Raw genomic sequence first — 17330 nt, 5'->3', positions numbered from 1 at the left:
TACAGTTAAGTCAATCATCAAGAAATGGGAAGAATATGGCACAGCTGTAATTCTGCCTAGAGCAGACTGTCCTCAAAAACTGAGCGACTGTACAAAAATGACAACTCTGGAAGAGTTACAAGCTTCAGTGGCTGAGATGGGAGAGACTGCGTATACAGCAACTGTTGGCTGGGTACTTCACCAGTTGCAGGTTTATAGGAGAGTGGCAAAGAGAAAGCCACCGTTGGAGAAAAAACTTATATGAAATCTCAGCTAGAATTTGCCAGAAGGTATGTGGGAGACTCTGAAGTCAGATGGAAGAACGTTCTAGGTCTGATGAAACCGAAATTGAGCTTTTTGGCCATCAGACTAAATGCTATTTGGCATAAGCCAAACACCACACATCATGAAAAACACACTGTCCCTACCATGGGGATGCTTCACTGCAGCAGGCCATGAAAGGCTTGTGAAATTAGAAGGTAAAGTGAATGCAGCAAAACACAGTGAAATCCTGGAGGAAACTCTGATGCAGTCTGCAAGAGAACTGTAACTTCGGAGAAGATTTATTTCCAGCAAGACAATGACCCCAAGCATAAAGACAAAGCTACGCAGGAATGGTTTAAAAAGAACAAATTTAATGTCCTGGAGTGGTCAAGTCAGAATTCAGACCTCAATCCAATTGAGAATTTGTGGCTGGACTTGAAAAGGGCTGTTCACTCATGATCCCCATGTAATCTGACAGAGCTTGAGCAGTTTTATGAAGAAAAGTGTGGATAAATTGCAGTGTTCAGATGTGCAAAGCTGATAGGGACCTATCCACACAGGCTCGAGGCTGTAATTGCCGCCAAATGTGTATCGACTAGATACTGACTTGAAGGGGGTGAACACTTGTGCAATTAATTATTTTGTGTTTTATAATTGTAACTAATTTAGATCACTTTGTGGAGATCTGTTTTCACTTTGACATGAAAGTGTCTATTTATGTTCGTCAGTGGCAAAAAAAGTCAAATTAAATCCACTGTGATTCAGTGTTGTAAAACAATAAAACATAAAAACTTCCAGGAGGGGGGATGAATAATTTTTGTTGGCACTGTATATTTAAAGTTTCATGACAGAACACTTTTACATAATATTGCACTGACATCTGTAATAACACAAAATCCCACTTCATGATGTCCTTTTTAGTTCCTATCCAAACTCCTCAAGTCATCTTACTTTCAAAAGGTTTGTGTATTATCAAAGTACACAACTCCAAAATTCTTCAATTCTTCACGTAGCTGTGAAACCTAGAAAGAAAAGAAAGGCAGCATGATCATCAACCCCCAAATCCCCCTCCCTGCAAAAAAAAAAACGAATCAGGCCCATCAACCTATAAATCCCTTCTCCCACACCAAACCCAAGCAAAATGGATTAGACACATCAATCCCCAAAACCCTACTCCAGCACAAAAAAAACAAAATGGATCAGGCACATCAACCTCCAAATCCCCCTCCCCACACACGAGAAAACGAGGAGATCAGGCAAAAAAAAAACAAAGAATATAAAAACCAAAAGACTGAAAAAAGGTCTAAGTCCAAAGTCCAATCCAAAATGCAGAACGAACCTGGACCGTACTTTCCGCAGCGACAGACTCTCTTCTCTCCGGTACAGAGCAACCGATCAAAAGGCAAGCAGCCAACACTCACCATCTACACTTGCTCTGATGCTTCAATCTTCTCATCACTTTAATCAGTGAGCAATTGGAGCTTTTATCGGTGAAATGGAGGTTGTGGTCCGTCTTGCAGCCTGCCTGCTACGAGGTTTGCATACGCTCCCTCTGCTTCCCGGAATCCTCTTGGAGACTGTAGAACACTGGAACCCCCAAAAGATCTCCAAACTTCTGTATTTGCCTTGATGTTTCAATTGACCTTGTCACTTTAATTGGCTAAATGGGGTCAAACATCGGCTCACATGCATCCTGCAGTGATGAGGTTTGTTCACGCTGTCTACTGCGCCAACGATCTCCAAACAGCAAAACACAAGCTCCCACAATTCTAGAATCACATTCAAGACAAGAAACAAATGTAAAAGACATAAAATAAGTGATAAAGGTGATTTCATGATCTATTCAGAAGATGTCAACCCAAAGAGTGTTGTTTGCAGGAGCCATCTTGAAGCTTGTCAAGTGAGACTTAAGATTGCAATCTTCTGCTTCAAAGACCAAAGGACTTTAATTTATGTGAATTTTCTTTTTGAATGGTTCAAAGTTCAAAGTAAATTTAGTATTAAAGTACATATGTAACCATATGTAACCCTGAGATTCATTTTCTTCAGGGTGTACTCAATAACTCCATAATTGAAACCATAATAGACTTAGTGAAAGACTGTACCAACTTGAGATTTCAACCGGAGTACACAAGACTACAAACTGTGCAAATACAAAAAGGATATAATAATAATAAATAAATAAACAATAAATAAATATTGAGGACAGCAGATGAAGAGTCCTTGAAAATGAGTACATAGGTTGTAGGAGTATTTCAGTAATGGAGTGAGTGAAATTATCTCTTTTCGTTCAAGAGCCTGATGGTTGAGGGGTAATAACTGTTCCTGAATCTGCTGGTGTTAGGTCCTGAGGCTCCTGTACCACCACCTTGATGGCAACAGTGAGAAGAGAACATACTTGGGTGGTGGGGGTCCCTGAAGATGGATATTGGTTTCCTGCAATAACAATCTGTGTAAATGTGCTCAGTTGTGGAGAGGGCTTTACCCATGATTCAGTGGGCCATATTAACTACTTTTTGTAGGATTTTCCATTCAAGGGCATTGGTGTTTCCATACTAGGCTGTTTCACAGCCAGTCAATATTCTTTCCACCACACATCCATAGAAAAGTTTCAGTTTTAGATGTCATGCCAAATCTTTGCAAACTCCTGAGGAACTAGAGGCACTGTCGTGTTTTCTTCATAATTGCACTTGCTTGCTAGGCCCAGGACAGGTTCTCTGAAATAACACCATCGAATTTAAAATTGCTGACCCTCTCCAGCTCTGATCCCCTGATGAGAACTGGCTCATGGAGCTCTGGTTTCCTCTTCCTGAAATCAGCAATCATCTCCTTGGTCTTACTGACATTGACTAAGAGGTTGTTATTGTGACACCACTCAGCCACATTTTCAGACTCTCTCCTTTATGCTGATTTGTCACCACCTTTGATTCGGCCAATGACAGTTGTATAATCAGCAAACTTGAATATGGCATTACAGCTGTGCTTAGCCACACAGTCATAAGTGTAAAATGAGTAAAGCAAGGGCTAATCTCATGGTTCATCCAGGGCTTCTGGTTGGAGAAGACGATGAATAATTTTGTGGGGACACATTTGTCTACAACTGTTTTTATAGAGTCTGTGACAAGCATGGTGTATTCATTCAGATCCAAAGATGAATGCTTGAACACAGCTCAGTCCATCAACTCAAAGCAATCCCATAGCTGCTCCTTTGCCTCCCATGACTCCCTCTTGTTATCTTAATCTCTGGAGCTTTGCTCTTTAGCTACTGCCTTTATACAGGTGGGGGAAGGACAGCCAAGTGATTAGATTTCCTGAAATTGTGGTCCATGCGTTCCTTATCTTAGTATAACAGTGGTCTAGTGTGTTGGGCCTTCTGATGCTACAGGTTATATGGTGGTTATAATTGGGCAGGGATTTCTTCAAACAAGCTTGATTGAAATCCCCAACTATGATAGCAACTTAAGGTTAAGAACGGTTATTTTGTAGGATAGAATCTTGTCAGTTACAGGAGGGCACTGTGCTATGGTGTGCAGGTAAGTTCAGGGATGACATTGAGGCAATAATTGAAGTCCAAATATCTCAGTTTTATAGGATGAAATAAAGTTTGGAATGGACAAGCCTATGGAGCAATTTTGAATACTAAGAAGGTACTTAAAATGAACACGTTCCTTAACCAGTTGCCAATGTTGTTCTGCAAGCTAGATAACAAGTAAAATGGATGGGTGCAAATTAAGATACAGACATAAGAATTTTTATGAGAATTTTTATTTTTGTGGATTTAGTAAAGCATTTGACAAACTCCATTAACTGGGCTGGTTCAGCGAATAAATCACACAGGATCCATGATGGGTTGGTATCTTGGATACAAAACTGACGTGGTCAAAGAAAACAGAGTAATGATTGAGGTTGTTTCTCTGACTGGTAGCTTGTGATCAGTAGTATTCCGTAAGCGCTGGGACCTGTGTGCATATATAAGTAACCTTGATGAAAATGTTGCTGTTGTGTTTGTGTTCACTGTTGACATGAAAGATTGGTGGAGTTGTGATAGTAAAAAAAGTTGTTGTAGGATCCAGGAGCATATAGATCAATTGGAAATAATGTAGGAAAAATGGTGGATGGAGTTTAATCTGGACAAATTAGAGGTGTTGCATTTTAGGAGGTGAAATATAAGAGGAAAATGTACAGGTAAATGGAAGCATCCTTAGGGCATTGATGTACAGAGGGATCTTGGGGTGCATGTTCATAGCTCCATTAAAGTGGTATTGCAAGAGGTGATAGGGCAATAAAAATAAAGGCATACAGCCAGCTTCCCATCATCAGTTGGAGCATTGTGTATTAATGTTAGACAGCCATGTTGCAACTGTAACCTTTGGTTAGGTCACATTTAGAGTATTGTGTATAATACAGGTCCCCGCACAGCAGGAAGGATGTGAAGGCTTTGGGTAGGATACAGAAGTGGTTCGCTGTAATGTTGCATGGATTGGGGTGTGTTAGCTATAAGAAGAGTTTGGATTTTAAATATTTTCTGTGGAGTAGTGACCTGATAGAAATATATAAAATTATGAAAGACATAGACAGGGTAGGTAGATGGTCTTTTTCACAGAATGGAGGGCATAGGCTTAGGGTGAGAGGGAAAGTTTACAGATTTCCAAGGCAAGTGTTTTTTTTTACACAGAGGGCATTATGTGCCAGGACTTTGCTGCCATGGGAGGTGGATAAAGCAAATGTGCTAACAAAATTTAAGTAGTATTTAGGCAGACCTCTAATGGGAAGAAAATAGGAAGATACAGACTTTATGTAGGTGGTTGGGTTTAATTCAGATTGTCACTGTCATCACAGACAAAGAAGGCAAAGTGGTGGTTGACGTTTCTCACTGCAGGTCTGTGACCGTGGTATTTCATAAGGATCGATACAAAATTGATTTTCTAAAAGAAATCCTTTTGAAAATGACCTGTGTAATTTCTAACAGTTTAACCATTGTGAAATTATAATTACTATTTATTATTGAAATGGTAATTCTATTCTGCAATTATCTTTGAATGCTGATAGAAAGGCAATTTTCCTTTTAGAATTCCAAGTGCCAGTGACAGAACCTGATATAAACAACAGACTGGAATCATTATGTCTCAGTATGACTGAACATGCCTTGGGTGGTAAGTGTAAAGGTTGCAGATAAAATGTAATACATGTATCCCCAAAACCTCTATGCAGTAGTTATAAAATTAGAATGCTTTAGATTAATGTGAAAAGGCAATATGCTTTTAATTGGTTTGACTTGGTAAACCAAATTTATTATAAATAAGACCTTGAGTGAAAACATCATTTTACAGCTCTTAGCTTTTCTGTTTCACAAGTGTAAAGAAGTGGTAAATGTCTCCAAAATTTGCTATTTTTAATATATATATTTTTATATTTATAATATTTGTATGATCATTCTACAATCTACATTGTCTTTCATTGCGATCAAATTTCAGTGAATGTCTCACTCTTTGTCATCTGTAAACTATAATTAATGCATTCACTTTGAATCTGCTGCTTCCAAAAAATCTTAATTGGCAGAAAACTGCCCTGATCTGAAAAATGATCACAACTCTATTTCAGTCTATCTCAATGCCTCTCACTTTAGTGCTGAAATACTTAATCTTTAAAGTTAAATCAAACTGTTTCACCAACACTACCATATATCAGGCTTTTAATATTTGCAACGTCAAAGACCATTTAGGTCAGACCTATACCAATTTTTATTTTACTAAAATGACCCATAATTTTGTGGGGTTTTTTGTCCTTAATTATATCCAATTTTACTTTCAAAATGCAATCATCTCTGATTTGACTACTTCACGATCAGCATCTCATGTTCCAGCAGCCGCAGACAGGAATTCCAGTTAGTGTCTTAAAATTAAAGCTTAACCAGAAGAGATATCACCTCCCTAACTCTATGAAACCTTCATTCATTTTCAATAAAATATACTTAAGTTTTACATAGATTTGCATTAAATTTTGTGTTTTGCTGGAATTAATCCTAGTGATTCAAGTATCTCCCCACAACTACTGTAACTATTCCCAAGCGTGGTGAATATACATTAATAATTCTCAATGGGTTTAATATTGTTTCTATCATGACAGTCATAATGCTTTACAATACTGTGACTGTAATTCTAAAATCCAAAATAGTAATGCTGTTTTTAATAGCTAGGTTTATTTGCATTTTTAGGCTGTTTCCAAACACTTTTTTTCCGTTGAGTGCCTTCTCATCTGACACTCAAGGTTTTCATCTCAAGGTATATTGTTGGTCAACATTCGACATGTAAAGATATACACCACTTGTCTGTCTATTCTGCTAACCATGTTACAAAATCGTTTTTGTCATCTCTCTAATTTCCTAAGACACCAGTTTGGTGGCATCATCAAATTTTAAGCAAGTTTTATTCTCAAACAGAAATATGAGGATGGACACTTAAGCTGTTCTCCATTCACCCACTTCAGAACATTTGAAATGTGAACTGGAGTAGCCCGTGTAGCTCCTCAAGCCTGCTGTAAAATTCAAAAGAATCATGGCTATTTTTTTGTCAAAAGTTCAAAATAAATGTATTATCAAAGTACATAGATGTCATCATATAGCCTGAGATCTTTTTTCTTGCAGACATAAACAGAGAAAAGAAATATATGGTAGAACCAATGTAAAACTGCACACAAAGACTGACAACCAATATGCAAAAAAAGACCGTACAAATACAGTACCAAAAAACTAATAATGATAAATACAGTCGGCCCTCCTTATCCACGAGTTCCGTATGCACGAATTCAACCAACTGTGAATCGAGAAAACCCGGAAGTGCTCTTCCAGCACTTGTTGTTCAAGCATGTAGAGACTTTTTTTTCTTGTCATTATTACCTAAGCAATGCAGTATAACCACTATTTTACATAGTATTTACATTGTATTAGGTATTGTAAGTAATCTAGAGATGATTTAAAGTATACAGGAGGATGTGCATAGGTTATCCTGGATCGGGATCGAGAGAAAAGGAAAGTTCCTTTACTAAGTAAGTCGGAACAAGTACATCCGGCATTATTTAGTGTCAGTTAGTCAAACGTTTGTCTTAGTATATATTTTACTTTTCTATGCATATAAAACACTTAAGAAACCTATGTTTCAGCCCCAGGCTCGGGAACGGAAGTTCCCGAGTTCGATCCAGTGATAGACCGCTCCCAAGCGCGCTCTTCATCTGTGCCGGGTTGATGTGGAAGATCAGAAACCCAATAATTAAACCACTGTGTTGCTTAGTAATAATTGTAGCTTTCATCGGGGCAGGGCCTTTCTCACTTTATCCTTTAAAATTGTTCCGATCGTTGACCAACTGTAGCCTAACAATTTTCTAATGACCGATTGCATTTCACCTCCTTCCGATTGCTTTATTATTTCCATTTTATTTTCAATCGTGATCATGGTTATTTTCATGAACAGAAACACTGCAGGTTCAGAGCTCCGCCGCCGGCTCCTAATGTCCACCGCACTGAGACAGGTTAAATAAAGTCCAGGGTTCCGCTGCGTCCTAAGGTCCACCGCATTTAGACAGGTTGAATAAGGGACTTGACCATCTGCGTTTTTTTTGTATCTGCGAGGGGTCCTGGAACAAATCCCTCGCAGATAAGGAGGGCCGACTGTACATAAATAATATTGAGAACGAGTTGTAGAGTCCTTAAAAGTGAGTCAATAGGTTGTGGAATCAGTTCAGTGTTGAGGGGAGTGAAGTTATCCACACTGGATCAGCAGCCTGATAGTTGAAATATAATAACTGTTCCTGACCCTCAACTTCAACTCATCCTTCCCATCCTGTTGCTTTATTTGCCTGGATTCCAAAGTGTCAGACTTGGAATACCCTTAATACATGGTCCTTGAGTAAAGAATTCCAGAGATTTAAACCCTGTGTTCTTCCTGATTTCAGTTAAAGTAATTTTTAGATCAATAGAAAACAAAGTTTTCTGTTATATTTATACCTCAGAATCAGATTTAATATCACTGGCATATGTAGCACCAATAAATTGCAATATATAATATTAAAATAACTACAAATTACAATAAGAAATATATATATAAATTTAATTAAGTAGTGCAAAAAGTGAGAGAAAAAAAATTGAAAATTGAGGTAGTGCACATGGGTACTTCGTCCATTCAGAAATCTGTTGGAGGAGGGGAAGAAACTGTTCCTGAAGCATATGAGTATGTGTATGTCTTCAGGATCCTGTGCTTCCTCTTTGGTAGCAATGAGAAGAGAGCATGTTCTGGGTGATGGGGTATTTAATAATGGATGCTGCCTTTTTGCCGCATCACATATTCAAGGTGTCCTGGATACTGGGGATGTTCATGCCCATGATGGAGCTGGCAGAGTTTCCGACTCTCTGTGCAGTGGCTGCTCCTTACTAGACAACGGTGCACCAGGTAGAATACTTAGTCTTTGTAAGTCCCTTTGAGCAGTGAATCCTTTTAAAATCCACTTAAGTTGTGCAACGTTTCCCTAAGTGTCACTCTCCTAGTACACATTGTTAGCTTGACTAATAAACTGTTCTTTGCAGTGAGCTACTTTTTATATAAACAGTTGAAAGTTTCAACTAAATTTTATTATATTCATTTGGAACACAAAATTTAATATCCTTTTCTATGAAATATTGAATCTGGTAAGGTTTCAACAAAAAATGAAATATTGTATGTATGCATCCAAGTTTAATCGTAAATAACTTGATATCCGAAATAATTTAAAAACTGTATGCAAATTACATAAACATCCAATATTTCTACTTCTGTAAGCATTGTCAGAAGAAGATTTAAACATATGTTTAATCAAATCTCCTTTGTCAAATATTGAAGCAACTATAGGATTGAACTACAAATATCCCATGTTTATTGAGATAATATCAACTGGCCAATATACAGATTGTTTTATCTGAATACGATGATGAAAGCTCAACATTGTTTATGAATTTACATAATCTAGACAATTGTTTATATTTTATCCATAAAATGAAATGTTTGAGTACAAAAAAAGAATTTAAGTTGCATATAACTCTGAGTTTTATGCTGTTGCATGGCAAATTGAAAAAATAATGCTTTAATGTTACAAACTACTTTATGAAGTAAGTGGTAGAATGAATATTTCTGTCTCAAGGTGGTTTTTAAAAATACTTAAACTGTTAGAAAATCTGAACATTTCTACTCCTATGAAGTAGTCGAATCAGATAATTGAATTATTATATAATTTTTATTGTTAATTTTCTTGGCTTGTTTGCAGTCCAATTTCTGCTTACAAGCCATTTACACCCCCCCCCCCACACACTTTAAGGGTCAAGGAGTTGGGATTTAGTGTGGTTTCCCTTTATCAAATGAAACAGTGGCTTGGTGAATGGTAAATGAGTTTGCATGTTCCACATAACAAGAAGTTTAACATTATTTGTATTTAATAATCCTCTGTGATCTTTGTATATCAGTGGAATTATGTAAATTGGAAAACTGAGCAATTATCTTTTCTACTTTGAAAGTATAGAAATCATTTTATTGCAGGCTTTTAGCCTAATTATCCTCAATTGAATGAAGAAATGAGGAAGGAAATGTTTTTCAAAGGTATTGTGAACCCATCAGGCCCTGGAACTTGGTCAGGCAGAAAGTTAGAGTTTCCATGCACCAGAAAGTATTTTCTCTTTCTATAGCATTGTCTCCCTTTCAAGCACCTACATCTTTCTTGCAGATTGACTACAATCTTTGGCCACCTTGTATACTTTTTCACCTCAGCTTCAAAGGATTTAATTCTCTAAAAACAAAATCCTTAGTTTGGATGGTCTATGTACTTTGACCACATGCGGGAGAACTTTATTTGGTTTGAGGAGAGATGAGTAACTTCTCTGCATGAAACTGCACAAGGAAATCGACTTCAGGGGAGTGATTTATTTGATAAGGGATAAATGCTCATAAAGATCATCTCGGCCCTTTGCTTACGAAGACTGCCTTAGATACAGTGATTCTGTATAATGTGATTTATGTTTTCCACTATGGACAATTCTGGTAAATACTCCTGGTATGTCATACTTTAAATGAAATATTTCTTTAATTTGGATTCCCATGTCACATAAGTGTCCATGATTGTCTTATTTGCAAACTTGCCACTGTTATTCTCTAGCTTTTAGAAGAGGTCATCACAGATTATTATTAGATGTCTTCGTGTCAGCAGTAAGAATTATAGTTTTGCCACATATTTAAAGTAGGCCACCACATATTCCAAATCAATATCATATGTTGAAACCAAAAAGCTGATGATAGACTGCTAAGGAAATCTTAATCAGTTCCTCTTTAAAGAAATGTAATAAAAGAACATTTAAAATAAATTTATTTGAGTTTGAAGTTTTTTGAAGTGATATCTTTTAGCGCAAGCCTACATAATAATATATTTTTTGTAATTTGTTTTCAAGCCAAGTGAAGTTTTAGTCACTATTGTGTAGATTAAATAAAATACTACTTTAAATAATGTAACATGTAGATAGCAATGTGTGAGAATACTTCAATAAAACTTCAGAATACTAACTTTGATTTTAATTTTCAGATGGCGTTGATAGAACTTCTACTATCTAGAAAGGATAAACTACACCAGTTGATGTTGGCTCTGAATCTTATAAATAATCGTGGGTTCAGACCACGTTCATAAGTTCCAGTCACGTGCCCTGGTCAGGGTCAACCGATACCTTGTGTCATGTTTCTGCAAGCTGTAATGAACATTTTATTTTTACGCACGTGTTTGGATTGTCACTGTGTCATCAAATCCCGAAGCATTGTCAAGCCAAATAAAAGTACTTCAGTCCGCGAAAAGGATTTTGCAGTGAAACAACCTCAGAGAAGTCAGCAGATGAGTTAGTGAAGTGGCAGATAAATGGGGTGGTCTTTTTTAGTGACAACAGGTGAATTTCAATAGTGGTTCGTTACATTTCTGTTCTTAAAAACATTTCTTTAAAAGAATTCTGCAAACTTGTACTAAAAATATGCTACCAGAAGAAGTCTGACATGAGATGTCATTCACCTTAAATGCATCTGATTTGGTTGTTGAGCTCTTTTCAAAATTGAAGTACTATTGTCATGAAGAGGACTCTGAGATGAATAATTTAAGTGCAACTAAAATTAACTTGTTGTTTACATAATTATAAAGGGTACATAAACATTTTCAGGTATGCTATTGTTATTTGTATTGTCATTGTTAAATCATTTTCCCCCTCTGCAATAGCAGCAGGTTTGTTCGTTTGATTAGCAGCAAAGCCATGCTTCCATGGGATAGTTGCTTTTTCTGAAAGAAAGTGTAAGTGCTTGTGACCTAAGTGGGTACATTTGTTGATGATGAGAGAGGGGTTCTGGAATGTTGTTGAATGCTGGAGAGTTATGTGATACCATAGGAGTTAAACTCAATCAGTCTTGCAGTCAGTTTAACTGTTGGCAAATATGCTGTTTGCTCTTGTTTTGCTTCCAATTCCCCATCCCCGCCCCTTGCAAAAAGGCCCAGTGTTTACAGTTAAAATTAAGTTGGTACTGTATGCAAGTTACCAGGTCCTAAATATTTTCTGCATCCCTTCCCCAATCACTTACCCAAAGTGTTGAAAAACTAGAAGAGTAAGCATCCAAGAGTGTGAAAGAGGGAGTTTGTACAACATACACAATATAAAAGGAAGGATAAGGACTGAGAAAAATTAGACAGATACTGGATGAGGTTGAATATATGTGGATATTTTGTCAGAAAGGGAGTTGGAAATGCAGTATTAAAGAAACTGGTGAAAGCAAAGTGTTTAACCATTTTCACAAAAAGTGCATTTATATACAATGAATGCAAGTTCAAACATTTAATGTGACTCTGTTCTTGCTAACACAAAAACTTGTTTGATGAGAGTCCTTAGAAGTATTTACAAATCAGAATTGATATTTATTCCTCCACTGATTTATAGATACAGAGGTTATCTATTAATTAGATGTATTATTTTAGATATGTATTAACTTGCTATGGCTGGTAACCATGAGTATGTCTCAAAATATTAACATCCATTTAGTTAATTTTAATATTATTGCTTATTTCTACTGATGAGTATAGTTTAAATATTTGCATAGATAAAAAATGTTTTGCTAAGAAGTGCTGTCTGGTGAATTAATTTTAACATGTGGCTTTGTCTTGAGAACACTGATGCCATTCTGTTTTTTTTCTGTTGAGTCCTGTATTGACTGCAGGTGTAGAGCTTGGTTAATACTATCCTATGTAAATTGAATTATTTATGAAATGATGATTGCATGCATATAAGGCTGTGAAGTCAAATATTTAGGAAAAAAAGCGGCAGTGCCTTTCCTTTTGTATCTTCCACATACCCCAAACATTAACTGTTTTATACAGAACAAAATAGCACCATTAATTGAAAACAAAGGTGACAAGACATATTCTTGATATTTATAGTCTTTGTTTTTGTTTGGTTAAGTGTTGTGCACACTAAATATCCCTGCAAGTCCAGCACAAAGCCTGGTAGAGTAACTCTTTTGAATATGTTTGAAGTGCTTAATTTTTTGTGGACATTGGAAAAATTCAGTAGTGAAACCATATAAAATAGCTTACTATTGTGAGCTGTTCCAGAAATAAAAGTTTTCTAGAATTTCTGCCAGGTTACTGTAATGCCTTTAAGAGAATATGGCTGGAAAACAAGACCTCTTAGTAATGATATTTTAAAGTTCAAAGCAGAGTCTTGCATGGATGTGTGTGCACTATATATAAGAGAAAACTAGATTACATTTTTAAAAAGAATTGTTTTGTACAAGCCATTAACATTTGCTATGATGGCTTTTATTTTTTGTATTTCTTTATCTTGATTCAGAAAATAGTGAATGTTTATTCCTCTGAGAGGAATAGGAAGCAATGCTAGTAGTAATTACCTGGATACTTCCGCCCTCTTTTTTTTAATATTATATTATTCCCTAAGTATTTATGGACAGTTTTGTTAAACAATGTAGAACCTTTTTTCTTTTTTTTAAATACTCAATCCCATATTACTTCCTTTGTTGCATGTCAGGCAGAGACAGCCCCACATGGTAGGTGCATGCATGCTAATGTTCTCGTTTTCCTCTGTAAAGAAGGTAGTGTACAAGAAAAGTGTTTCTTGCATAGTTACTGCTGCACATAAATGCATATTTTTACAGCTTGTCACCTTATGGAAAAAGCACGTTTGTTACATGTTAAAGCTTTATGACAAACACTCGTTTTACTTGCTGTTCTTGCAAGTGTATAGTTTTCAAATGTTCTTGTTTAAAGTTACCAATGAATTACTCTTGTGACTTAAAACAGCAAATGCTACAATGTATTTATTTACTCCCAATTCTGTCACTTAACTAAAATGTTGGCTATTTCACATCAGCATTATATTGAAAGTGAAGGGAGATAATACAAGTTTTTGTAACATTGTGGTGTATGTGTTTGTTTTTTTCAAAAATAAAACTTACACACCCAGTTTGAATACTCATGCAATCCCAAAGAAAGCTTCTGTATAAAAAGCTGCAGATGAGTGATCAGGCCATACTGTTAAAGAGAAAATAGCTAGTGAGCCAGTAGGTGATTTCCTCTCACTTTGAAGGTATTCTCAAATTTTGTTATCCTCTGATTAAGAAGGTGGCAAGAAATTATGCCAAACCTCTTGGGCTGCTGCAATAGGTACAGTATATAGAACAATTTATGCTGATTTCTCCATTAAATGGTTCACTCTTGCTCTTTTTTTAAAAATTGCTTTCTCTTTGGGAAATTTATCATTTTCACCGAGCTGATCTGTTGAACCACTTAAATGAGATAGCTAATTTGCCCTCATAACCATATAACAGTTACAGCATGGAAACAGGCCATCTCAGCCCTTCTAGTCCATGCCTAACTCTTACTCTCACCTAGTCCCACCGACCTGCACTCAGCCCATAACCCTCCATTCCTTTCCTGCCCATATAGCTGTCCAATTTAACTTTAAACGACAACATCGAACCTGCCTCAACCACTTCTGCTGGAAGCTCATTCCACACAGCTACCACTCTTTGAGTAAAGCTCCCCCTCATGTTACCCCTAAACTTTTGCCCTTTAACTCTCAACTCGTCCTCTTGTTTGAATCTCCCCTACTCTCAATGGAAAAAGCCTATCCACGTCAACTCTATCTATCCCCCTCATAATTTTAAATACCCCTATCAAGTCCCCCCTCAACCTTCTATATTCCAAAGAATAAAGACCCAACTTGTTCAACCTTTCTCTGTAACGTAGGTGATGAAACCCAGGAAATATTCTAGTAAATCTTCTCTGTACTCTCTCTATTTTGTTGACATCTTTCCAATAATTCGGTGACCAAAATTGTACACAATACTCCAAATTTGGCCTCACCAATGCCTTGTACAATTTCAATATTACATCCCAACTCCTATACTCAATGCTCTGATTTAAAAAGGCCAGCATACCAAAAGCTTTCTTTGCCACCCTATCCACATGAGATTCCACTTTCAGGGAACAATGCACCATTATTCCTAGATCCCTCTGTTCTACTGTATTCTTCAATGCCCTACCATTTACCATGTATGTCCTATTTTGATTAGTCCTACCAAAATGTAGCACCTCACATTTATCAGCGTTAAACTCCATCTGCCATCTTTCAGCCCACTCTTCTAACTGGCCTAAATCTCTGCAAGCTTTGAAAACCTACTTCATTTTCCACAACTCCACCTATCTTAGTATCATCTGCATACTTACTCATCCAATTTACCACCCCTTCATCCAGATCATTAATATATATGCCAAATAACATTGGACCCAGTACAGGATCCCTGAGGCACACTACTAGTCACCGGCCTCCAATCTGACAAACAGTTATCCACCCCCACTCTCTGGCATCTCCCATCCAGCCACTGCTGAATCGATTTTACTACTTCAATATTAATTCCCAACAATTGAACCTTCCTAACCAACCTTCCATGTGGGACCTTGTCAAAGGCATTACTGAAGTCCATATAGACAACATCCACCGCTTTACCCTCGTCAACTTTCCTAGTAACCTCTTCAAAAAATTCAATAAGATTTGTCAAACATGACCTTCCACGCACAAATCCATGTTGACTGTTCCTAATCAGACCCTGTCTATTCAGATAATTATATATACCATCTCTAAGAATACTTTCCATCAATTTACCCACCACTGATGTCAAACTCACAGGCTGATAATTGCTAGGCTTACTGTTAGAACCCTTTTCAAACAATGGAACAACATGAGCAATATGCCAATCTTCTGGCACCATCCCCATTTCTAATGATATTTGAAATATTTCTGTCAGAGCCCCTACTATTTCCACACTAACTTCCCTCAAGTTCCTAGGGAATATCCTGTCAGGACCTGGAGACTTATAGAAACATAGAAAATAGGTGCAGGAGTAGGCCATTCGGCCCTTCGAGCCTGCACCGCCATTTATTATGATCATGGCTGATCATCCAACTCAGAACCCCGCCCCAGCCTTCCCTCCATACCCCCTGACCCCCGTAGCCACAAGGGCCATATCTAACTCCCTCTTAAATATAGCCAATGAACTGGCCTCAACTGTTTCCTGTGGCAGAGAATTCCACAGATCCACCACTCTCTGTGTGAAGAAGTTTTTCCTAATCTCGGTCCTAAAAGGCTTCCCCTCTATCCTCAAACTGTGGCCCCTCGTTCTGGACTTCCCCAACATCGGGAACAATCTTCCTGCATCTAGCCTGTCCAATCCCTTTAGGATCTTATACGTTTCAATCAGATCCCCCCTCAATCTTCTAAATTCCAACGAGTACAAGCCCAGTTCATCCAGTCTTTCTTCATATGAAAGACCTGCCATCCCAGGAATCAATCTGGTGAACCTTCTTTGTACTCCTTCTATGGCAAGGATGTCTTTCCTCAGATTAGGGGACCAAAACTGCACACAATACTCCAGATGTGGTCTCACCAAGGCCTTGTACAACTGCAGTAGTACCTCCCTGCTCTTGTACTCGAATCCTCTCGCTATAAATGCCAGCATACCATTCGCCTTTTTCACCGCCTGCTGTACCTGCATGCCCACTTTCAATGACTGGTGTATAATGACACCCAGGTCTCGTTGCACCTCCCCTTTTCCTAATAGGCCACCATTCAGATAATAATCTGTTTTCCTATTTTTGCCACCAAAGTGGATAACTTCACATTATCCACATTAAATTGCATCTGCCATGAATTTGCCCACTCACCCAACCTATCCAAGTCACCCTGTATCCCCTTAGCAGCATCCTCACAGCTAACACTGCCACCCAGCTTCGTGTCATCCGCAAACTTGGAGATGCTGCATTTAATTCCCTCATCCAAGTCATTAATATATATTGTAAACAACTGGGGTCCCAGCACTGAGCCTTGCGGTACCCCACTAGTCACCGCCTGCCATTCTGAAAAGGTCCCGTTTATTCCCACTCTTTGCTTCCTGTCTGCTAACCAATTCTCCACCCACACCAATACTTTACACCCAATACCATGTGCTTTAAGTTTGCACACTAATCTCCTGTGTGGGACCTTGTCAAAAGCCTTTTGAAAATCCAAATATACCACATCCACTGGTTCTTCCCTATCCACTCTCCTAGTTACATCCTCAAAAAATTCTATGAGATTCGTCAGACATGATTTTCCTTTCACAAATCCATGCTGACTTTGTCCGATCATTTCACCGCTTTCCAAATGTGCTGTTATCACATCCTTGATAACTGACTCCAGCAGTTTCCCCACCACCGACGTTAGGCTAACCAGTCTATAATTCCCTGGTTTCTCTCTCCCTCCTTTTTTAAAAAGTGGAGTTACATTAGCCACCCTCCAATCCTCAGGAACTAGTCCAGAATCTAACGAGTGAAGACAGAACCAAAGTAATTATTCAACTATCCACCTTTATATACCTTAAAAGCTCCAGTACTTCCTCTTCTTTAATCATCATAGTTTCCATAACTTCCCTACCTGTTTCCCTTATCTTACACAATTCAATATACTTCTCCTTAGTGAATACCAAAGAAAAGAAATTGTTCAA

At 37.6% G+C, this 17330-nt stretch overlaps 1 protein-coding gene across 6 annotated transcripts in view; it reads left to right on the top strand.

Moving 5' to 3' along the window:
* samd4a (sterile alpha motif domain containing 4A) overlaps positions 1 to 13712 on the top strand; it is a 174188-nt gene extending 160476 nt beyond the window's left edge. For 4 of the 6 annotated variants that reach the window (XM_072268617.1, XM_072268626.1, XM_072268610.1 and 1 more), the window contains exons 12-13: positions 5313 to 5396; positions 10834 to 13711. In XM_072268617.1, coding sequence (XP_072124718.1) covers positions 5313 to 5396; positions 10834 to 10862 — 113 coding nt within the window. In that variant the 3' untranslated portion in view covers positions 10863 to 13711. Of the gene's footprint in view, positions 1 to 5312; positions 5397 to 9984; positions 10611 to 10833 lie in introns of those variants that run through there. The other 2 variants (XM_072268648.1, XM_072268640.1) reach the window with 2 other exon arrangements.
* The last annotated feature ends 3618 nt before the right edge of the window (positions 13713 to 17330 follow it).

The sequence above is a fragment of the Mobula birostris genome, chromosome 1 (assembly GCF_030028105.1).
Source record: "Mobula birostris isolate sMobBir1 chromosome 1, sMobBir1.hap1, whole genome shotgun sequence".
NCBI classification, from domain to species: Eukaryota; Metazoa; Chordata; class Chondrichthyes; order Myliobatiformes; family Myliobatidae; genus Mobula; species Mobula birostris.
Note: the sequence above shows the minus strand (reverse complement) of the source record. Positions and strands in the feature narration are given on the sequence as shown.